The 24,903-nt window shown below is 38.4% G+C and overlaps 1 protein-coding gene across 2 annotated transcripts in view; it reads right to left on the bottom strand.

Annotated features, from left to right (window-relative positions):
• Window positions 1-24,903, bottom strand: part of DNAH8 (dynein axonemal heavy chain 8) — a 311,786-nt gene that overhangs the window by 124,435 nt on the left and 162,448 nt on the right. For both annotated transcript variants that reach the window (XM_043907360.1, XM_043907362.1), the window contains 7 exons: window positions 19,320-19,533; window positions 15,449-15,558; window positions 10,001-10,164; window positions 8,097-8,289; window positions 6,093-6,215; window positions 4,301-4,431; window positions 1,185-1,338 (listed from right to left, as the gene is read on the bottom strand). In XM_043907360.1, coding sequence (XP_043763295.1) covers window positions 1,185-1,338; window positions 4,301-4,431; window positions 6,093-6,215; window positions 8,097-8,289; window positions 10,001-10,164; window positions 15,449-15,558; window positions 19,320-19,533 — 1,089 coding nt within the window. The remainder of the gene's footprint in view (window positions 1-1,184; window positions 1,339-4,300; window positions 4,432-6,092; window positions 6,216-8,096; window positions 8,290-10,000; window positions 10,165-15,448; window positions 15,559-19,319; window positions 19,534-24,903) is intronic.

Raw genomic sequence — 24,903 nt, 5'->3', positions numbered from 1 at the left:
AGATTGCTGGGAGAAATATCAATAACCTCAGATATGCAGATGACACCACCCTTATGGCAGAAAGTGAAGAAGAACTAAAGAGCCTCTTGATGAAAGTGAAAGAGGAGAGTGGAAAAGTTGGCTTAAAGCTCAACATTCAGAAAACTAAGATCATGGCATCTGGTCCCATCACTTCATGGCAAATAGGTGGGGAAACAGTGGAAACAGTGTCAGACTTTATTTTTTGGGGCTCCAAAATCACTGCAGATGGTGACTGCAGCCATGAAATTAAAAGACGCTTACTCCTTGGAAGGAAAGTTATGACCAACCTAGACAGCATATTAAAAAGCAGAGACATACTTTGCCAACAAAGGTCCATTTAGTCAAGGCTATGGTTTTTCCAGTAGTCATGTATGGATGTGAGAGTTGGACTGTGAAGAAAGCTGAGCGTCGAAGAATTGATGCTTTTGAACTGCGGTGTTAGAGAAGACTCTTGAGAGTCCCTTGGACTGCAGGGAGATCCAACCAGTCCATCCTAAAGGAGACCAGTCCTGGGTGTTCACTGGAAGGACTGATGCTGAACCTGAAACTCCAGTACTTTGGCCACCTCATGTGAGGAGTTGACTCACTGGAAAAGACCCTGATGCTGGGAGGGATTGGGGGCAGGAGGAGAAGAGGACGACAGAGGATGAGATGGCTGGATGGCATCACCGACTCGATGGACATGAGTCTGAGTAAACTCTGGGAGTTGACAATGGATGGGGAGCCTGGCGTGCTGCGATTCACGGGGTCGCAAAAAGTCGGACATGACTGAGTGACTGAACTGAACGGAACTGAACTGAATTTTACAGAAACTTCAAAAAAATCTATTGAACCTCATGTGTTAATCATTTCTAAAATGAAAAATGTGTGCCAAATGGCTTCACTTCTTTTTTTAATCATTATTCTTTATTTATTTGGCTGTGCCAGGTCTTAGCTGCAGCCATCAGGATCTGTGCTGCAGCATGCAAACTCCAGTTGCAGCATGTGGTACCTACTTCCCTGACTAGGGATTGATCCTGGGCGCCCTGCGTTGGGAGTTCAGAGTCTTAGCCACTGGGCCTCCAGGGAAGTCCCTAAATACCTCGCTTCTGAAAGACTGCTGCTTTCTCTATTCAGATTTACATTTTTAAAATATAACTTCTTTCTCTACTTTGGAGACGTACCTCCCCTGAAGATAGCAGGTTGTTGAGATATTCTAGAAATGCCTCATCTTTTATTTCATTGTCAGTAAAGATAAAAGTGATGCCTTTGCCATCAGCACCAGCAACTTTATACAAGGCTTTTAAATCATCTGTGAGATTACTTACATTATAAGACCTAAGAAGAGAAGGAGCAGAAAGCTTTAAATGAAAATATAGTCATCATTTATCTCAAAACACAATATAACCCATGATAATTAGAGCATAATCTGCACCTGCTCCAATAGATTCTAAGTTAATAGTGCCTGCCAGAAAACACAGAGCTAAACAGCTGTACATTACCACTCTAAATAAATAGGTTTTATTTAGCTTGAGAAGTTAGTGGGGAATTTACCAGAAGTGACTCAGAAAGAATAATTGGGAACAAGGAAAAAACTTTTATTCCCTACAATCCAACAGTCCTCAGACAACAGATGTTTTTTGCCCAAGTGAATATACATGGAATATTTAAAACTAATCAGAGCACTCGTCTCATGCATCCAACCTGGACAAGGGATGGGATGAGGTGGGAGGTGCGAGGGGGGTTCAGGGTGGGGAACGCATGTAAATCCATGGCTGATTCATGTCAATGTATGGCAAAAACCACCAGAATATTGTAAAGTAATTAGCCTCCAACTAATAAAAATAAATGAAAAATTAAAAAAAAAAGATTAAAAAAACTGAAAAAAAATAAAACTAATCAGATATTTGGATGAGCTTAGATTGGTAAGAAGGTATAGATAAATTATAAATAAAATTAGTGATAAATTACACATAATGGTAATTTGCACATCGCACTAAGCGACTGGATTCAGAGATGCATTATGCAATGTGATATAAATAATAGAAATGTTATAATTATGTGGTCACAGATTCTGAAGAGAGACGAGCTTGGTCTCTGTTTTTCTTGTTTACCCTGTTTTCTACTAAATGCATGTGCTACCAGAAGTGATGTGATGTGTAAAAACAAAGCAGGCATTTTCTTAAGTGCGGCTTATAAATCCTCGTAGGTAGATGCCAGTGAAAGGGATTATAAAGAAGTTCTTATTTGAAGGAGGTTTCACAGTGCAAGTAATAAGGAGTTCTGTGTAATTCATAGGGTCTAATGGAAAGACTACCGGCTTTAAAATCAGGAAGACCAGAGTTCAAATCCCTGCCCTGCAGTTTTATAAAAGTTCCTTCATGTTTTACAGCTTGCTTTCTCATCTGCAAAATAAGATAATTACCAATTTCTAAAGGTTGTTATGGGCATTTGAGATGATGTAGCTTAACTACACTTAAGTGTATAAATAGTTTGTTTTTATTTTTTTAACCTTTTTGTTTTGTACTGCAGTCTAGCCAATGAACAACACCGTGACAGTTTCAGAGGGACAGCAACGGGACTCGCACATACATATACATGTATCCATTCTCCCCCAGACTCCCCTCTCTTCCAGGCTGCCACATAACATTGAGCAGAGTTCCCTGTGCTATACAGTAGGTCCTTGTTGATTATCCATTTTTAATATAGCAGTGTGTACATATTCACCCAAAACTCCCTGACTATCCCTTCCTCCCATTCTTCCCCCTGGCAACCCTAAGTTCATTCTCTAAGTCTGTGAGTCTGTTTTTGCTTTGTAAATAAGTTCATCTGTATCATTTCTTTTTGGATTCTGCATATAAGAGATGTCATAGCTTATTTTTAAATTAGGAGAGGAAGTGAAGCCCTTCTGGGTGGAATTATAGTTAATCTTGTAGACCTCAGCAAAAGGAACACTATCAAAAAGAGACAATATATCCCCTCAAAATAATTGCCATGGGGGAGAATTCATTAAAATGGGAAACAGGTTAAGTTGGTTTGCTGAGAAGTAGCTGCACCTATGAGAGTGACATAGTCCACATCCTTACTCAGAAGTGCCCAGTGTTGTTAGACAACCGTCTCACTGACCACTCAATGAAGTCACAAAGCCATTTTGCTCATTTTTTAAAATTAAGCCGACTGTTAGGCACTGCTTTTACAATATACAGATATGGTCACAGCACACCCTCTCTAGGTCCAGATCCCTCTCACCACTTTCTTTCATAGCTAAGTCTCTTGAGGAATTTTAAAATTTGTTTATATTTGCTTCTTCACTTCCTTAATGCAATGTGGCTTCTGCCCCCATCTGATCCACGCAAAAGTTTGACACCACTTTTCACGCTTTAATCTCATTTTTAGGCTAATTCTCCACCTGGAGTGGTTTACTCCAGATTTCCTCCTCTGCCTGGCCTCTTCTCCTCACTCCCCCTGCATTGTTATACCCAGCACTTCTATCTCGAGGAGTATACTCAGACATGTGCAAGAATATTCATAACAGCTGTATTTGCAAAACAAAAACCCCGCAAATGTTTATCAGCAGTACAATGGATAAACAAATTATGGCAATATGTGATAAAATGGAAGGCTCCACAGCAATAAAAGTGAATAAACTACTGCTGCATGTAGCATCATGGATGAATCTCACAAACACCATGCAAGTAACAAAAACTGGACACTAAAAAGTAAACCCCCTATGATTTGACTAACATAGAGCTAAAAAATAGGCAAAATAAATCAGTGGGCTTAGAAGTTAGAATATTGTTCCCCTTAAGAGGGTAGTGACTGGGACAAGACCCAAGGTGTACTTCTGGGTGCTAGTACTTTTTGACACCCATGATTTGTGAACATTTTTTTAAATGCATATTACCCTGAAACAAAAATGTTTACTTGAAAAAGGAATACAATAAATTGTTATAATCTTTTTTTTATTCTTGTTTATTTGGCTATGCCCAGCAGCATGCAGGATCTCAGTTTCCTGACCAGGGATCAAACTGTTGCCCCCAGCAGTAGAAACATGGAGTCTTAACCACTGAACCTCCAGATAAATCCTATTGTAATTTTTTAAAATTTTATTTCATTTTTTAGTTGGAGGATAATTGCTTTACAATGTTGTTGTTGCTTCCTGCCATACAATGACGTGAATCAGTCATAATTATATATGTAATATTTTTTTTTATATATGTAATACTTTAAGCAAACATTTCATTCCAGTGAAATCAACAATAGAGAAAAAAACATATTGGCATGTTTCATTTTATCTTACCTGGTTAATGTTATCTGGAATATTTGATACCCAGCTATAAAAGAGGCCAATCTTGAAAGACTTTGTTTTCCTGAACCACCGACACCCACAAGCAACGCATTTCCACATGATGTTCGGATTATTCTTGAAATCTGTTTTGAAATAAAATAGTATATATTTGAAAATAGAATTCATCTGTTTACATCTGCTTTCAATAAATGGGTCCAAGGTTTGACCACATGCTTCGAGACTACATTAGACTTTTTCATTTAATGTAAAAGGTTTCATATTGATTTATTCAATTCCAGTTCTTTCATTGCCCATCTATACTTACATCAGGAAAAAGAGTGCAAACTGGCTTTCCTATCTCCTATTTTAAAATGTTTTTCTGTGTGTGTGTGTAATTTTATTATTTTCAGACTCAACGGGTAATGGAACTGCTCTTCCCAATTTGCAGAGAGCAGTTTAGAACTATTTGCTTATTATCATCAGTCTAACCCACTGACTTAAGCAGAAAACAAATGCTACTTAGCTCTACAGCAAATGCTACCTCTACCAATGGAAGCATGGAAATATCTGTAGAAAAAACTTAGGGAAACAGCCCTTAGCCTTGTGTTGCTTTTCTAAGGAGATTCCCTCACAGAGAGGATAAGATCCAAATTGTGGTTTGAATCTTATGCACGTCAGTTGGAGACATTGTTAAAAAGCTGTCTTTTACATTAATACCACTGATTAGAAGAAAATCTAGATGGATCATCAAATTCATTTATCACCACAACGAAGAATTTTTTAAAATTCAAGTTTTACAGGGGGCAGACACCTTGATATGTGTCAAATCTACTATTATATTTTAAAGACGTTAATCACTTATGTGGTTTTGCACCTAGAACAGGCCCCTAAGACCAAGCCACAGTGGGTACTCAATAATTATTTGTTGGGACTTCCCTGGTGGTCTAGTGGTTGGGAATTTGCCTTGCAATGCAAGGAACTCAGGTTCAATCCCTGGTCTGGAAACTAAGATCCCACATGCCTCAGAACAACTAAGCCCATGTGCCACAACTAGGGAGTCCATGTGCCATGACGAAAGATCCCGTGTGCCACAACTAAGATCCAACATGGCCTAAATAAATATTTTTTAAAATAATAATTAATTGTTGAACAGATGAATGTAAATTCACCAATTTTGCAGAGGACGATTCTATAATAAATACAGAGTTAACTGTCTCCCCTTTATGAAAACTTCCTATTCCAATTTGTTGGAGAAACTCCTTTTTTATCTACAAGTTACACAGTCAAACAACTCGTTCCTGCAGCCTTTCACACCTGGATTCAAGCCATACTCCTTTCAGGTGATGCCTCCAGTTGGTTCCTACTTTTATCAGTCCTGTATACCCACATTTCCCTTTTCCCCATAGTCTGTAAGTCAATCATGAATTCGACATTTTTAAACACATCATCTTTTCCTCCATGGGCAACAGGATTTCCATTACACCAAAACATAGTTTGAGGGAATATTTTTTTCATAGGGTTCTCCAGCTTACTGTCTAAAAAGGTAAAACTCTTTGACTCAGCAAGTCAAACACAAAACCCATCAGTTTGTCCTTGAAAAACATTTGCTGTCATATAGATGGATTCAAACAAGGGGTTTCTGATTAAGCCTTTGTTTTGTGAGAGAGTGAACTGACTTAACCTATAGATTCTCTTCTATTAACTATCAGATAACATATATGTATTCTCTAAAAATGCTTATCTGTGAAATTCACTAAGCTTTTACATTATCTATTCATATCAGTGAACAATCAATAGTAAGAACCTTAATAAGATGAGTCATTGCATCTTTAAAAAACACCAGATCAAGAGATGTTCCTCTAATGATTTCATTGAACTGTCTCTGGTAAAACTGGAGTTTTTCAGACAGAAATTCAAAAGATGGTACCTAAGAGTAGGGAGAGAGAAAAATAATATTTAAGATCCAAAATTCAGGAATGCTGTAATTGTAAAGATATTCACAGGTAATTCTTTTTTTTTTTTTTAATTTTTATTTATTTATTTTTTTGTCATACATTGATATGAATCAGCCATAGATTTACACGTATTCCCCATCCCGATCCCCCCTCCCACCTCCCTCTCCACCCGATTCCTCTGGGTCTTCCCAGTGCACCAGGCCCGAGCATTTGTCTCATGCATCCCACCTGGGCTGGTGATCTGTTTCACCATAAATAGTATACATGCTGTTCTTTTGAAATATCCCACCCTCACATTCTCCCACAGAGTTCAAAAGTCTGTTCTGTATTTCTGTGTCTCTTTTTCTGTTTTGCATATAGGGTTATCGTTACCTTCTTTCTAAATTTCATATATATGTGTTAGTATGCTGTAATGTTCTTTATCTTTCTGGCTTACTTCACTCTGTATAAGGGGCTCCAGTTTCATCCATCTCATTAGGACTGATTCAAATGAATTCTTTTTAACGGCTGAGTAATATTCCATGGTGTATATGTACCACAGCTAAAAAAAGTTAAACCTAATGGATTTCCAAAAATTTGTCATGAATGAATTGACTTTTAGTTATTTCCATTTTCAGATCCTGAAACCTGGTTGGTTGGTTTCCAATATGAAATTATTCTTGACCTTTTCCTTTAAGAATCTCAGCACCAACTACTATCCATGTTAATTAAGGCTGTAATATAACACATGTATTTCTCAGTTTTTATTTGCTTCTTAACAGTGCTTATGGAGCTTTAAAAATATATAGAAATTTTACATTGCTTATGTAGTCAAATTATTCTGAAATCAATATTCACTTATTTCTTTTGCAAATGGTTGCTCCCCATTTAATTCTTTGACCAACATGCATTTCAAAATCACTCTATGTGACCCTGTTTAAAAAAAAATCTCCCTGGAGTCTTGTTTCAAGCGTCACTAAATCTATACATTAACTTACGGAAGACAATGTGTTGCCATTTAACCAAGTAAAGTTTCATCACATTTATTCCTAGATGTTTTACATATTTGTTGCTAATTGAATGAAATACTTTTATATTGTATTTCCTATCTTGGGATTATTGGCAAGAGAAGGCAATCCTTTTTCTATAAAGGGCAAGATAGTAAATATTTTAGACTTTGTGGCCCATATGGTCATTCAACTCCACTTTTGTAGTACAAAAGCAGTCATAGACAATATATAAACAAATGGGCTTGGTTGTGTTCCAACGCAACTTTACTTGTGAACATTGAAATTTGAATTCTGTGTAATTTTCATGTGTCACACAATATTATTATTCTTTTATTCTTTGATTTTTTTTCTACCTATTTAAAAATGCAAAACCCTTCTTAGCTCACAAATCTGACAAAAATAGGCAGTAGGCTGGATTTGGCCCATTGGCTAATACAGAGGATATTTATTCAGTTATAGATTTATATCACACTTGATCATATAACTGAACTCTTAAGTAGCTGAAACTGATTTTTTAAAATCTCTTGGATTATATTAAGAGATAATCATATCTGTCAGTAATAACACTTTTGCTTTTTCCTATCTGATAATTACATCTATTTTCTTCTTGTCATTTTGCTGCACTGCCTAGAACTTTCAAAACAATATTAAGTAATCGAGATAACTGCACACATACTTGTCTTATACCTGACTTTAATGGGACTGCTGCTAAATTTCTTTGAAATAAATATTTCGCTTGGTGTATGATGACATGAAACACAACATATAACTATTGTAGAAGTTATGATAACTCCAAAGTGGGACTCCAGTGCAGGGAGAAATATCTAGCTAGATGAGTGATCGAAAAAGCCTGAAAATAAATACCAATTCATAGACTTTGGGCACTTCAAATGTGGTGTCTTCAGGTTCATCTCCAGTTGGTTCAGGCATCTCACGGAGAAAATCTACAAAGTATGGTTCAGGAAGAATATATGACCCCACATCTGGACTAACATTTTCTTCAACTGAACGAACAAGTTGTGTATTAAACCACTGCTCATCCTCAGGTGTTATAAATCTAAAAGAAAAATACAGGAGAAAGAAATGCAAACTAGGAAGGCATCTGTTCTAACTGAACACGGTTTTAACATCTCTCCACATCTTCTCAGCCCTCACCCTGTACATCCATTACCTCAAAACACAGAAACAGTCTGTCTGTTCAGCCTTCTGACCAGAGGCAGACCAAACTCCATCCAAGAGTTATAACACTGACAATGTCACTTACAGAAAATAGTGACTGTCTCTCTCTTTGGCCAGACTTAAGCTCCACTGAATCCTCTTCCCAACTAGGCCCCAAATCTTGGACTCCCATGTCCTTCTTTGCATCACCCATTTTTAGCAAGAATCCCGTTAGATCAGTTTAGGCAGCTGCTGCTGCTAAGTCACTTCAGTCGTGTCCGACCCTGTGGACCCCATAGACGGCAGCCCACCAGACTCCCCCGTCCCTGGGATTCTCTAGGCAAGAACACTGGAGTGGGTTGCCATTTCCTTCTCCAGTGTGTGAAAGTGAAAAGTGAAAGTGAAGACGCTCAGTCATGTCTGACTCTTAGCGACCCCATGGACTGCAGCCTACCAGGCTCCTCTGTCCATGGGACTGTCCAGGCAAAAATACTGGAGTGGGTTGCCAATGCCTTCTCCGAGTTTAGGCAGAATCCTCCCATAACCCCCTTATTTCCTCTTAGTAATTTCCCATCCAAACTCCCCCATCTTGTTCCCCAGTTATAAATTCCCACTTTTCCCTGCTTGTATTCGGAGTTGAGCCCAATTTCTCACCCCTACTGCAAAACCTCACTGTATAGTCCCTACATCTATCACAATAGTCTTGAATAAAGGGTGAGTGTCTTATTGTTTTAACAAGTGTGGTTGATTTTTTTCTTTAACAAAACAGGTAAGTCCCTTGGGTGAGGCCGGAGATCCCTGAAACTTGCAGCAGAAGAGGAGATCTGACAGCCAGTAGTGGGTGAGCATCGTCTTTCTGGGTCTGTGTGCACCCCGTGTACGAAGGTTCTTTTCACACTTATAACATCAGAGGGGGAAGGGAGGAAGGAGTGGGACTCATGTTTGACAGAGGCCACTTTATGTGAGACATCGTAGGAGGTCCTTCACAGCTTTGTAAGAACAGCACTGGGTTTCTCCGGGGGCTCAGCGGTAAAGAATCCACCTGCCAAGGCAGGAGACACAGGTTCAATTCCTTGGCTCAGGAAGATCCCCTGGAGAAGGAAATGGCAACCCACTCCAGTATTCTTGCCTGGGAAATCCCATGGACAGAGGAACTGGATGGGCTAGAGTCCATGGAGTTGCAAGAGTCAGCTGTGACCAGCAGCTGGTCAACAAGAAGACCAGCATTACCGTCATATTTTATAGAGGAGAAAACAGAGGCTCAGAAAGATGACTTAGTTTATGTACCAAATGTCACCATGCAACAGAGCTATCACTACACACATTTCAAGTTTTTTTAGAAACTATACATAACTAAAATTTGCCTCTGAATGTTGTCAACGCGCCGATAACGTGGACATATTTTTTAAATGTCTTATTGAAAAAATACTTAAGGAAATTAGTTGAGTGTTTTTTTCAAGGTGACCAGCAGGTGGGAAATGACATCCATGCGTCACAAGCCTCAGAGCAATTTAAGAAAATATTCTACTTATTTGAGTAGATAATGCAGGAGTTAATCTAGTATAAATTGCTTATATATTACATTTAAACTCAAGCACTGCAATACACACCTGTCAGCAATTACTCTGTTGCACTCATGTTTGAAAAGTGACAGAAGAATATGAACTGAATCACACTCTTCGGCTTTTATGGTTAACATTCCTTGCCAAATTCGGGAAAGATCTCGCAGATTGAAAATGTAATGAAATTTAGAAGGAGTAGGCAGCATCTTCACCTAGAGTTGGGAGAAAAAGTAACACTCTTCAATTTCAATTCAAGATAAAACTAAAAACCTTATAGAATGATTTTATTTCACAATTCCAATTTTACATAAAATAGACTGAGCAAATAAATTAAGTTTATATTTTTGTTACAGCATTTATGGAATAAACACATCATAAATAAACCAAAATATAATTTACAAGACCGTAATGCTTTGAATAGGATGGACTCAAGATAATGTACTAAATGCAGATTCCAACTCTTGTTCTACCCCATGAGTTGACTTTGATCAAGCCATTGTTCCTTGAGTTTTTAAAAACTGTGAATTGTAAGAATAAGCATCCCTAGTCATTATTAACCATATTAGTGTGTCTATAGAAATTGTTGTTACCGTTGTTCAGTTGCTCAGTCATGTCCGACTCTTTGTGACCCCATGGACTGCAGCACGCCAGGCTTCCCTGTCCTTCACCATCTCCCAGAGTTTGCTCAGACTCATGTTCATTGAGCCAATGATGCCATCCAACCATCTCATCCTCTGTCGCCTCCTTTTCCTCTTGCCCTCAGTCTTTTCCAGCATCAGGGTCTTTTCCAGTGAGTCGGCTCTTCACATCAGGTGGCCAAAGCACTGGAGCTTCAGCTTCAGCGTCAGTCCTTCCAATGAATATTCTGGATTGATTTCCTTTAGGATTGACTCATTTGATCTCCTTGCTGAACAAGGGACTCTCAAGAGTCTTCTCTAGCACTACAGTTAGAAGGCATCAATTCTTTGGTGCTCAGCCTTCTTTATGGTTCAACTCTCACACCCATAAATGACTACTGGAAAAACCACAGCTTTGACTATAAGGACCTGTGTTGGCAAAGTGATGTCTCTGCTTTTTAATACGCTGACTAGGTTTGTCATAGCTTTTCTTCCAAGGAGCAAGCATCTTTCAATTTCATGGCTGCAGTCACCATACAGTGATTTTAGAGCCCAAGAAAATAAAGTCTGCCACTGTTTCCACTGTTTTCCCATCTATTTGTCATGAAGTGGTGGGACTGGATGCCATGATCTTAGTTTTTTCATGGTGAGTTTTAAAAGAGCTTTCTCACTCTCCTCTTTTACCTTCATCAAGAGGCTCTTTAGTTCCTCTTTGCTTTTTGCCATAAGGGTGGTGTCATCTGCATATCTGAGGTTATTGATATTTCTCACAGCAATCTTGATTCCAGCTTGTGCTTCATCCAGCCCAGCATTTCACATGATGTACTCTGCATATAAGTTAAATAAGCAGGGTGACAATACACAGCGTTGATGTACTCCTTTCCCAATCTTGAACCAGTCTGTTATTCCATGTCCAATTCTAACTGTTGCTTCTTGACCTGCATACAGGTTTCTCAGGAGGAAGATAAGGTGGTCTGGTATTCCCATCTCTTTAAGAATTTTCCACAATTTGTTGTGATCCACACAATCAAAATGGAAATATGTCATAACAAAAAAACTGATTGTGAGCTGGTGGTCATGTGGTTAAGAATCTAAAGTCAATAAAAAATATCTTTTATAGGTTGCTTTGATTAAGGTCCTGAGTGCATTTGGATTTCCACAAATACATTTGTTTATCAAATCTAGATTTCACTTATGGATCCAAACTTAGTCAATATGTTTTCATATATCTCTATATCCGCAATAGAATTGGCAGGCAAGTCTGATGTGCAGCTGTAATTACTTAGTGGGTTTTGCGGGTTTTGCTTGTTTGTTTGAACACTAAGTTACTTATTGTTTCTACCCACTTCTAAATCCAAATAGGCAAAGCTATAACATGACACCTTCTACATTCTTATACAAAGAGGTACCAGTTAACGGATAAACTTGAGGCATTAGGTGTGGGAAGTATTGCTGCCCAAGTGTAAAGATTGTGATTGATACCATCAGCATCATTTTGAAAGTGAAACAATGCGAACTCTGGAATATAAAGCAAACTTTCCATATGAGTAATTCGGGAAAGTAAATGCTTTCTTTAGCATTTATTCATGGAATATGCCCTTTCTATATTGAAAAAGTACCCTACTGAGTTTACAGAGTAATTTCTACAGCCTAATTCACAGTGCACGTTAAAAACAGCAGGTAGCAAGCGAAGACAGAATAAAGAGAAATGATATGTTAGTAATCACCTTTCACTTTCCCTCTTTGCTTTCAGTTCCATTCCAAGGTTAAATGTTCATACTACTCACCAAAATGTAAAGCAGGCACTTAAATTACAAATATGCAAAAATAAAGGGATAAGGCTATGTGAACATTACTTTTTTTCTTTCCTGTAAAAGACTGCAGCTATGATGGCAGCTGTTGGCAACTTAAGCAACCATTAGGGAGAATTAAATGAAGTCCTTTCTTACCCTATTCTTTCTTATTTATTAATCTGCTTCTTACTTCATCTTTCAACATTTTCTTTTAATTTTTGTCAACTTCTTTCTTTTCTCACCTGCTTCTGCTTTAAAGCTATGTAAAGTAATAAAAAAGTAAAGAGATATACTAGGCATGAATGGATTAAAAGAGTGCATTGTGAAAATGGGAAATTTGAAGAAAAGATACAAAGAAGGCTGCTTATTTGAGGCTGGGGAGAGGAGGAAGATTCATTCATTTTTTTTATGACTATTTTTGAGTATTTCCTACTACCCTTACCAAGATATGGTAAATAGGACAGCTAAATCTGCTGCCATCAGGGGCCTATTCAAGTGGGAGGGCCTGGCAATAAATCGGAAACAAATATAAACTAACAGATAGACAAATAATCATAATAAAAGTTATAGTAAGAACAAATGAAGGATCAGGAGACAGATAAGGCCTGCAATGGGGTCATGGACAGTTATTTTAGAGAAAATCATCTAAGAAAGCCCTCTGAGGGTAAGATGATGAGAAGAGTCAAAGTACTAAGGTCCAGAAGCATGAAAAACTTGGGGGTGTTCAAGAAAAAAGTGAGAAGGGCAGTGTGGCTGGAGAAGAACAATGGGAGGGAAGAAGGGTGTTTATGTATGTTCAATGGCTCAGTCGTGTCCGACTCTTTGCGACTCTATGGACTGTAGCCTGCCAGGCTCCTCTGTCTATGGGATTTTCCCAGCAAGAATACTGGAGTGGGTTACCATTTCCTACTCCAGGGAATCTTCCCAACCAGGGATCAAACCTGGGTCTCCTGAATTGCAGGTGGATTCTTTACTGAGCCACTGAGCCACTGAGCAGTGAGCAGGAGCCAACTCAGGTTGACAGACCAGAGGGTAGGTGGAATGTTTCACTGCAGTGTAACTGGGAATCTACTGGTGATTTTAAGATTGAGTAAGGAGCAACTTCCCTGGTGGTCCAGTGCTTAAGACTCCATGCTTCCACTGTGGGGGACACAGGTTCGATCCCTGGTCAGGGAACTGAGATCCCATATGCCTGCACTATGGGGCCAAAAATAAATAAATAAAATGGAGAAGTAGCATCATTTATTTTTTTAAAAGAATATCTTTTAAAACAAAGGGAATAATGATCTCTGATGTACTTTTAAAAAAGCATTTTTAGGACCACGTAAAGAACAGATTCTAGGAGGACAAGGAGGCTGATTAGGAAGCTGCTGCCTGGTCTAGAGGGCAGGTAATGGAAACGTCTATCAGGGTGATCACAGGTGGCAGTAAGCATTCAACCTCTGGATATACTATTTTGAAAGCCTGCTTACTAAGACTCGCTGATGGACTGGATGTAGGGAATGAGAGAGAGAAATCAAGGATGGAGCCCTGTGTTTTAGCCTGAGAAGCAGGATAATTCAGATACGCAAGTCTGAGAGAGGATCCTATTTACAGACACGTTAACTTTGAGATCATTACTAGACATCAAAGTGGTGGTGTCTACTAAGTAAGCCCATTAGAAACAAGTCTGGAGATGGGGAGAGAGGCCTGGGATGGAGGTATTGATTTTGAAGTCATCAGCCCAGAGATGGCAATTAAAGCCACTAAGCTGGATGAGGCTACCTGGGTAATAACAGAGGCAGAGATGAGGTTCCAGGATGGAGATCAGGTGCACCCCAGTACTTCGAGGAGGGGGAGAGTGGGGATTTAGAGAAGGCAGCCAGTGAGGTAAGAAGCACGAGGCTTCTCTGAAGCCAAAAGAAGAATGTGTTTAGAGGGATCATCAAATGCCACTAAAGGGTCAAGTCAGAGGAAGATGAAATCAGCCTCTGGATTTGGTAAGACTATGGTCTTTGATGACCTTGATGAGAGCAGTGGAAATGAGAACTTGTGCAAAACGTGTGAAAGAGATAAAGAAAGGTGAGGAAGTGGAACTGATTAACACTCATAAAAGAAGCTTTGATGGAAAGATACCAGGAAGGCCAAAGCCTTCCAGAAAAATACGTGCAAGGGCATGTTAAATTGAACAACAGTCCCACTGGAAAAAGATGGATCTTATGACAGAGAATTACCTCAGACGTTCAGACCTTCTGAAACTCCAGTCTGGAGCAGGCCCCATGCAAAGAACTGGTCACTGCAGCGGGACTGCAGGGAAGAAATCCCCCAGTCCACCCAGGGGTCTGAGAAGCTGCCACACTCCAGGTTTCCCCAGGACATCAGCTTCTGTCCAGATGTGCGTAAATGGCCAAATGAACGTATGAACCATGACAATTAATTCTCATCTCCTTCACCACTTTTTTTTAGCACATATATCAGTGCTGTTTTGTGTGTGTGTGTGTTTAATCTCTGACCTACCTTTAATTACTTTTTCATGAGTCTACCTTCAGACATCTGGTGACAGCTACAACGCTCCCTGAGTTTTACTTACAGATCTCTGTAGTAAAATCTAGACTACTTTATTAAGTACATTGTATGCATTTACTAATTCATGCTCCACCTCAGAGGAAACCACAAGTTGGACTTTAAGTCCTGACCAGCTAAGAATATCTGGAAACCCATGTAGTCACTCAGTGAACATCTGAGTGTCTGACACAGTTTGGTTCTTGGGGGTGGGGAGGGGAAGACAGACATATAAAGAGTTACAAATCAGAGAAACAAGTAGAAAAGCAGTGTTCTCATTTCAGCAAAATTCTACTTTATCTTGAACGCAATGTCTGGTTTTCAGTAATATCTCATACATATGGAAAGCATCATTCAGTCAGAATATTTGCTCCCTGGAAGGAAAAGGTGTCATAAATCTATTCGAGCCCCTAATTTGTCTTTTCCCGAAAAAACACTACTACCCAACATGTGATGAGAACTTTCTGAGCCACAAGGTGAGAACTAGACTGAAAAATTAGTGACTTTATTTTTTTTCTGATTACTGATATCGGACGATTTTGTACCTTAGTCCACTGCCACAGCACTCTGCTCGCTGAAACCAAATTCAAAATCATCTCACATATTTCAGGTTTGAACCTTCTGCAAGAATCAAAATACCCACAGCCAATAACTCCTGAAAAATAAACAAGATTGAAAGTACAAGCTTACTTCAAGATCACAAAGTACATGTTTATCCCAGTGAATAAATCATTACAAGGTGTGAAGAATTTCTCTCAAACAATCAGCTAAGACTGGGGACTCAGCAGTGGAAGCAGCAAAGCTTAGTACGCACTGATAAGTATTTTATATGTATTAACCCTTTTAATTTCCCCAACATCCTATGAGAAAGAATCTGAGGTAGGTATTATTATTATTGCCATTTTACTTATTTTTTATTGAAATATAGTCAACACACATTATTCTGGTATTTTCAGGTGTACAACATAGTAATTCAACATTTAAAACATCACACTGGTCAGAATGGCCGTTATGAAAAAGTCCACAAACAATAAATGTGGTAGAGGGTGTGGAGGAAAAGCAGCCCTCCCACAGTTGATGGGAATGTAAACTGGTCCACCCAGTATGGAGAACAGTATGCAGGTTCCTTTAAAAACTAAAAACAGAGCTACCATTTGATCCAGCTACCCAACTCCTGAGCATACATCTGGAGAAAACCATAATTTGAAAGGATACATGCACCCAGTGTTCACTGTAGCACTACTGACAATAGCCAAGACATGGAAGCGATCTAAATGTCCACTGACAGATGAATCGATAAAGATGTGGTACATATGTACAATGGAATATCGCTCAGCCATAAAAAAGAATGAGATAATGCCATTTGCAGCAACATGGATGGGCCCAGAGATTATCATACTAAAACAAAGACAAACATGGTCTCTCTTATATGTGGAATTTAAAAAAAAATAACATAGATGAACTTACAAAACAGACCCACACACATAGAAAATAAAGATAAGGTTTCCAAAGGGAAAAGAGGGGGATAAATTAGGAGTCTGGGATTACGATATACATATTACTATTATATATAAAATAGATAACAAACAAGGACCCACTGTATAGCACAGGGAACTATACTCAACACTCTATAATAACCTATAAGGGAAAACAATCTGAAAAAAAATGTATATATATGTACGTACAACTGAATCCCTTTGCTGTACATCTGGAACTAATGCAACATTGAAAATCAACTATACCTCAGTTCAAGAAATGATCACCACAGTGAGTATGAATATCTGCTCAGAGACACATAGCAGGTTTGCAAAGGGCGGGGCAGCCCGAGAAACTGGGCTTTGTTCACACAGACCAAAGAAGGGCAGCCTTGAGGGAACATGAAATGGTCCAAAACCATGGGTGCTTGTGCTAGATACCTATAGGGCCTCTTTGCTTTCTGAAGTCCTCTGATTCTAGATTTTCAACTTCCTGTGCCACAAATGTGTTATATAAGATGTGTGGGGTCAGGAATCAGAAAACAGGACCATGTGTGTGTGCTAAGTCACTTCAGTCATGTCAAACCCTTTGCGACCCTATGGACTGTAGCCCGCCGGGCCCCTCTGTCCATGGGATTCTCCAGGCAAGAATACTGGAGTGGGTTCTTTACCACTAATGCCACTTGGGAAGCCCCAGAGAGCAGGATCAGCACCACATAACTGGGCGGTTATTTCACTTCTCTGAGCCTGTAGTGTGTTTCTGTATCTCATTTTCAATATTAACCATATCAAAGACTGTACAAAATAGTTCAACAAGTAAGCACTCACTCACATACAGACCACTGGACTGGGGGAGTACCACAACGCCCCAGCACATCAGAAGTCTCTTTCGTCCAATCCCTCCTCCCTCCAGAGGTAGCCCACTGCTTTGACTTCGTGAGAATCAGCAACTCGCTTTTCCCAAGAACAGCTCTGCCACTTATTTTCTTGAACTTTAACCCCTTTCTTTTAACTTTAATTTTTGACATTCAATTTAACGGAACTATAGGTTCCTCTGTGACTTGCTTTTTCCCCTTAATGTTGTAATTCTTGGCTTTATCTATTTTGAAGCATGTAGCTGAGTTTGTTCACACTCACAGCCGCAGAGCACAACATGTACGTCCACACCACAATGTATTTATCTGACTTCGCTGTTGATACACGTTTGGGTTACTACACGGTGTTTGCTGTCACGAACACTATTCTGTGAACCTTCTTGTGTAAGTCTTCTGGCGCACATGTGCAAAATCAACTACAGATGGATTAAGGACTCAAACATGGAAGACAAAACTATGTAACATTTGGACGGAAACATAGGCAAATATCTATATGATCTCTAGGTAGGAAAGGACTTCTTACATGAGATTCCAAAAGCACCACCATAAAGGAAGAAAATGATGAACCGGCATATAATTGGAAGTGGAACGGCAGTGGGTGTGCACACATTCTACAACCAGTAATAATGTCCAGTGATTATCAAGAGCTTGTGGCAATTTATCCTCCCACCAGCAGGGAGAGTCTCATTTGCTTCACATTTTCACCAATGCCCAATTTTTTGGTCAGAATTTTTCATTTTTGCAAATCTAGTGATTATAAATGGCTTTTCCTTGGTGTTTTAAATGTTCATATTTCTAATGTTTACCATTTGTTTATTAGTCATCTTATTTTCTCTTCTTAAAGTGCCTAACTTTTGGTCCATATTTACATTAGGATGTTTGCTTTTTATCTGATTGATTCATAGGAACTTTCAAAGTATTCAAATTACTAAGTCTTTTGCTTTGTTACATGTTGAAATTTTTTTCTTCCATTTTCGGACTTGTCTTTATTTTATTAATACTCATTTAATGTTGCTTTTTGAATGAACAAAAACTTTTCATTTTAGTCAAATTTATCATTTTCTCCCTTTATTGTCTATGCTTTCTGAGTCTCATTTGAGAAGATCTTTCCTACCCAGAGATCATTCAGATATTTTCCAATATTTTTTCCAAATGTTTTACAGCTTTGCCTTCTATATTTAAATCTTCAAAACTTCTGTTTTGACTGTAATGCTTGGTGAGAGGTAGGGGTCCAATTTCCATTATTTTCACATAAGAATTACTAAATATTCTGGCACCATTTATGGAAAATTTTCTTTTCTCATCTATAGTACTTGCTATGTCAAACAACTAATGACCACATATGCATGGGTCAGTCTCTCTTATATGTCTCCATGTATATAATTGTTATGGAATAGTTTGTGTGAGCCTAAATTTAGTGTCAAAATATCATTTTCAAATTTTAAAAAAGTACGAGTTAGATTAATAACTACTGACCTGAAAGGATGTTCATTATACATTATTAAAGAAAACTTCAAGTTGAATAGGAAAAGTGTATAGTATGATTTTGTTTTGGCAAAAACAATGACAAAACTCTGGTATGTACATGTCTTGAGTATTTGTAAATGTTTAAAAGAATTATAATTATGTTTGAAAGAATTATAATGTTTAAAAGAATAACATTCTTTAATAAAGAATGTAAGGTTATACTCTAAAGAATATATCATTTTCACTAACATAGCAAAGTGCTACATTTGACTTAGTGTATTATATTGTTAATCCATGATCAATGTGCTATCATTCATTAGCTCAAATTTCTCTGATTAATTATGTCAAGAAAACCAGAACACAAAGGTCAGCTTATCTCTAAAGCTAACCTTCAACAAGGCCATTTCTAAATATTCCTGAGTCTTACAACAGGCTATAAACATAATTCTTCTTAGTATTTAGTTTCTGGTATTTAGTTGCCCATTTCAGATACTTGCTCCTACCTCACACTGAGCCTTTTTATCTCTTAAACAAGGTTTTGCATGGTTTATGTCCATTATGTAATACAATAAAAAATTAAACACCAAGAATTGTCTTACCAAAAATTTTGTCTATTGAAGCGTTTGAAGGCAATGTGCAATTAAACACAGTAAATTGTCTTTTTAAACGTTGCGGAATATCATTTCGACCACCTCCAGGATGGATCATTGCTGCTATGAGCTGTACATCAACAATAGTGGTGAAATCTCCAGGCTTATCCAAGCTGTACATTCCTTCCATTTCCATCATCTGTCGCACAATCTCATTAGTTATCTGGAATTTTGAACAGTAATATTTTAGTAACACATCACTACCATTTTTCTCCAAATTTCCTATAAAATAGTACAGATGAGATCAGAAAAAAATGCTCAGCTCTTATCAACAAAGTGTTTATGAATGCTGCCTTCAAGGCAATTTGACTTAAATTGTACCACCCACGAACTCTAAGCCATATGCCTGGTGCAAATCCAATGCACTCTTTACCACATTGATAAATTTAGATGAAGGAGTTACACAATATTTGGTACAATTACAAGAGTTCTCAAAGTTACAAGTTTTACTACAGATATCTTTCACACTTCACATTCAACTTTTCAAAATACCTTAAATCAGAATATGGGATACTTTCACCCCTTACTGTTTTGGTATTGGATTTTATACCCCCAGCTTTCTTCTCTGTAGCCTATGCCACTGCTAACATTCCCTCTGTATTGAATTTTTTTCCTCTCTCAGTTCTAGAGGTTTGGTTCTTCCCAGGCTCATCTTGAGACCCTGGATCACTTTCCAAGACATTCTTCTCCACTCATCCCTCAATTGTAATCTTTATACAGATTCCCATCCTTGGCTCGTCTCTATTTCTTTTCTATCTCAACTCTATATCCTAAAGAATCTCAACTCTGTACCTCTAGCTTCAGATTCTCTTCCAAACTCCACACTTGTACATCCAAATTCCTACTGGGCATCTCTGAACAGATGACATACAAGCCCTTCAAATACAACACTCTCTCATTCAACATTTAATGAATGGCTACTCTATGTCTGGCCCTGTTGAAACATAGACAAAAATCCCTGTCTTCATGAAGCATACCTTCTTGCGGTGGAGACAAAACATACATGTGTACACCTGTATGTATGTGTGTCCTTTAGAGGAAATGAGCAGAGAGGCAACAGGCAATGCTCATGGATGCAACTGAATATGGAAGCAGGAAAGACTCCATCTCACAAGACATATAACCAAAAACTTGAAGGAAGTGAGAAAGTTAACCATTCAGATATCTAGGGGAAAGGCATTCCAGGCAGAGGAAACAGCACATGAAGAGGCTCTGAGTAAATGTTACTCTCTGTGTGTTTAAGAATCAGTAAATGTGGCTGGAGGAGATTCATGGGAAAATGAGATCAGTGTAGGGTCTCTGGATCACAGGGAGGATTTTGGCGTTTATATGCTATGCAACTCATGGGAAGAATTTTGAGCAGAGGAGTGTGTCACAGTCTGACATGTGTTTTAATTGGTTAGATGGTGATTGCAGCCATGAAATTAAAAGACGCTTACTCCTTGGAAGGAAAGTTATGACCAACCTAGACAGCATATTAAAAAGCAGAGACATTACTTTGCCAACAAAGGTCCGTCTACTCAAGGCTATGGTTTTTCCAGTGGTCATGTATGGATGTGAGAGTTGGACTGTGAAGAAAGCTGAGCACCAAAGAATTGATGCTTTTGAACTGTGGTGTTGGAGAAGACTCTTGAGAGTCCCTTGGACTGCAAGGAGATCCAACCAGTCCATCCTGAAGGAGATCAGTCCTGGGTATTCATTGGAAGGACTGACGCTGGGCTGAAACTCCAATACTTTGGCCACCTCATGTGAAGAACTGACTCATTGGAAAAGACCCTGATGCTGGGAGGGATTGGGGGCAGGAGGAGAAGAGGATGACAGAGACAGAGGATGAGATGGCTGGATGGCATCACCGACTCGATGGACATGAATTTGAGTAAACTCTGGGAGTTGGTGATGGACAGGGAGGCCTGGCGTGCTGCGATTCATGGGGTTGCAAAGAGTCGGACATGACTGAGCGACTGAACTGAACTGAACTGAATGCAGATAGCTTAAGAGGTGCAAGGGAAATGGGGAGACAATGAGGAGATGTGTGTAATAATCAAGAAGAGAGATGGCAGCTTGCACCAGGCTTTAGCAATGGAGTGATAAGTAGTGGTCAAGACTTCCGTATAGTTTGAAGACAGGCTGAATGTGGAGTTTCTGTTTCTTGAGATGGAGAAGACTGTTGTAGGAGCAAGTTTGGGAAGTAACAGGAATTTCATTTTGGACATGTTAAGTTGGACATCCAACTAGGCATTCCTAATTGGATTTTTAAAAAATCTAAATTCAGGAGTTCTTCATCTTCTAGATAACTAAATACGCTTCCCTCTCTCCTCACCTTATAGGAACTGCTGAAAGGTTTATCTGACCAGGATCCCTGGTGAATGGGAGAGGAAAAGGGAAAGAAAAAGAAAACAAAGTCTCCCTGGGAGGTTGTGGCCTCGGAGTGACACTCGTACAGACTTGCACCATGAGTATGCATAGCCTAAATGGGCCAGAGACTTTCAAATATTAACCTTTCTTTGAGGTGATCCTGGCTGAATAAGTGTCTAAGAATCTGACAGAAGAAAACTCAAAACCTATCCAGTTAAGGGCACATTCATCTGAAGCTTTAAGAAAAAATCAACTATACTTCAATAATAAAAACATTCTTGGATAAAAAAAAAAAAAAACAGCCACAGGTACTTTTTCAAGGGCAATGACTTTGGAAGCAGTCAAAGATGCAGAAAACAAGACACTTTGAACATGAACAAGAACTGCTGAAACAAAAGAGAACAGAATCAGATTCTATAGACTTCAGATGATGATATTACCAGACACAGACTTTAAAGCAACTATGCTCAACATGTTGAAAGAAATAGGCAATGATTTGAAAATAGATGCAAGGAATAAAAACTGTAAAAAGTGATAACATATTTGAAAGAAAAAAGAACCAAACAGCAATTGAAATTAAAACTCAGTAGATGAATTTGACAGCAGAGTGGACAAAGCAGAGAAGAAAATTAGTGAGATGGATGACAGAAGAGGAGAAATTATCTAGACTATAAGCATTGGACAGAAAAAAGGTTAAGATGTGCAGAAAAGAAGTACAGAAACATAGAGGGCAAAGAAGAAAGTCTAATACACACTGGGAGTGTGATAAGAGGGGAAAGTAAGTGAAGCAGAGGCAATGTTTGTAGAGAGAAGAATAGAAATTTTCTAGAAGTGACAAAAGAGACCAAACCACAGATTGGTGAGTTCCAATAAATCCCAAGCAAATACATACAAATAAATCTACACCAAGGAACATAACTCAAAAAAGAAAAAAATTATAGGAAAGTAAGGTGGCAAGAGAAAAAAGGCAGATTTACTTCAGAGGTACAATGATTAAGTGGTAGTTGACATCTCAACAGCAACAAGGAAAACAGAAGGCAGAAATCATATATTTAAAATGATGAAAGAAAATAACTGCCAATCTTGAAAAAATCTATGGCTGATTCATATCAATGTATGACAAAACCCACTGAAATGTTGTGAAGTAATTAGCCTCCAACTAATAAAAAAATTAAAAAATAAAAAATAAAAAAAAAAAAAGACTTTTGTAGATCAAAAAAAAAAAAAAAAAAAACCCTCCAAAAACAAAAGTATGTCATTAAAAGATTTTCTCCTAAGGAAGTTCAAAAAGTAGAAGAAACGTGATATCAGATGGGAGGCCCAGGAATAAGAATGAATAGAGAGTGAAAAAAGTGGTAAAGAAATGAGTAAGGCAAACAAAGAGTGAATATAAAAATCAGTAGGGCTTCCCTGGTGGCTCAGCAGTAAAGAATCTGCCAATGCAGGAGACATGGGTTTGATCCCTGGTCCAGGAAGATGACACGCGCTGTGGAATAACTAAGCCTGTGCACCAAGACTACTGAACCTGTGTTCTAGAATCCAGGAGCTGCAACTACAAGCCCATGTGGTGCAGCTCCGGAAGCCTGCACGCCCTAGAGCCTGTGCCCCCAACAAGAGAGGCCATTGTAATGAGAAGCCCAGGTACCATAACTAGAAAGTAGCCCCTGCTCATCAAAGCTAGATATCGCAGCAATGAAGACCCAACACAGCCAAAAGTAAATAAATAATAAGCTTTTTTTAAAAATCTTAAAAAACAGTAAAAATAATGTCTCGTGGGAGCTTGCTTTAAAAATAGAGATACAGATAGCCAAAAACCAAATGACAAGATGCTCAATATCACCAATTATGAGAGAGATGCAAATCAAAACTACCATGAGGTATCATCTCACACATGTCAGAACGGCCATCATCAAAAAATCTACAAACAGTAAATGGTGGAGAGGGTGTTGAGAAAAGGGAACACTCTTACACTATTGGTGGGAATGTAAAGAGGTACAGCAGTTATGGAGAACAGTATGGAAGTTCCTTAGAAAACCAAAAATAGAACTACCACATGATCCAACAATCCCACTCCTGGGCATCTATCTGGAGAAAACCGTAATTCAAAAAGATACATGTACCCCAGTGTTCACTGCAGCACTATTTACAACAGCCAGGACATGGAAGTGACCTAAATGTCCATTGAGAGAGGGATGGATAAAGATGTGGAACATATACACAATGGGATATTACTCAGCCACAAAAAGGAACAAAATAATGCCATTTGCAGCAACATGGATGGACCTAGAGATTGTCATACTAACTAAGCCAGACAAAAAAAGACAAATGTGACGATGTCGCTTATGTGTGAAGTCTAAAAATATATATACAAATGAACTTATTTACAAAACAGAAATAGAGTCATAGATGTAGAGATCAAACTTATGGTTACCAGAAGGGAAATGTGGGGAGGGGAGGAATAGATTGGGAGACTGGGTTTGACATACACATATTAACATATATACAATAGATAATAAGGACTTACCGCATAGCACAGGGAACCTTACAAAATACTCTGTAATGACCTATGTGGGATAAGAATCTAAAAAAGAGTGGATTTATGTATCTGTGTAACTGACTCACTTTGCTCAACACCTGAACTAACACAGCCTTGTAAATCAACAACACTCCTTTAAAAATAAATCGGGCATTACACAATATAATGGTGAACAATATAATTTATGGTAATAAAAATAGAGATACAGACTTAAAATACAAGTCAACAATAAAAGGATAAATCAGAAGAAAGATAAAGGAAATTAAAGTGTTCAAAGGTCACTGGATATACAAAATGGGAAAGAAGGGCTAGATTTTCTTTATTTCAGATTATGTATGCAGGATGTACTGTCAAGGGTAACCACTAAAACACAGAAATTGACTGCAGTAAATGGATAGTAAAGAAAACAAAAGGGAACAAAAATCAATGTGTTCTCAGTGGAACAGGAAGAATACTGCGGGACTTCTATGATCAGCAGAGGGCAAGGAAACAAAGGTGTCCAAGGTCTGAGAAAAAGACAGTATGAAAGGAGCCTGAAGGTAAATGCCAGGACAGGATTAGACAGGATAAAGACACATAACATGAAACATGCAATGCAATTGCTGGGCAGTGCCAAGAGCTTAGCAGAGGTCCATAATTATG

This window comes from Cervus elaphus, chromosome 7 (genome assembly GCF_910594005.1).
Source record: "Cervus elaphus chromosome 7, mCerEla1.1, whole genome shotgun sequence".
Taxonomy (NCBI): domain Eukaryota; kingdom Metazoa; phylum Chordata; class Mammalia; order Artiodactyla; family Cervidae; genus Cervus; species Cervus elaphus.
This window is presented reverse-complemented; position numbering and strand designations above follow the sequence as displayed.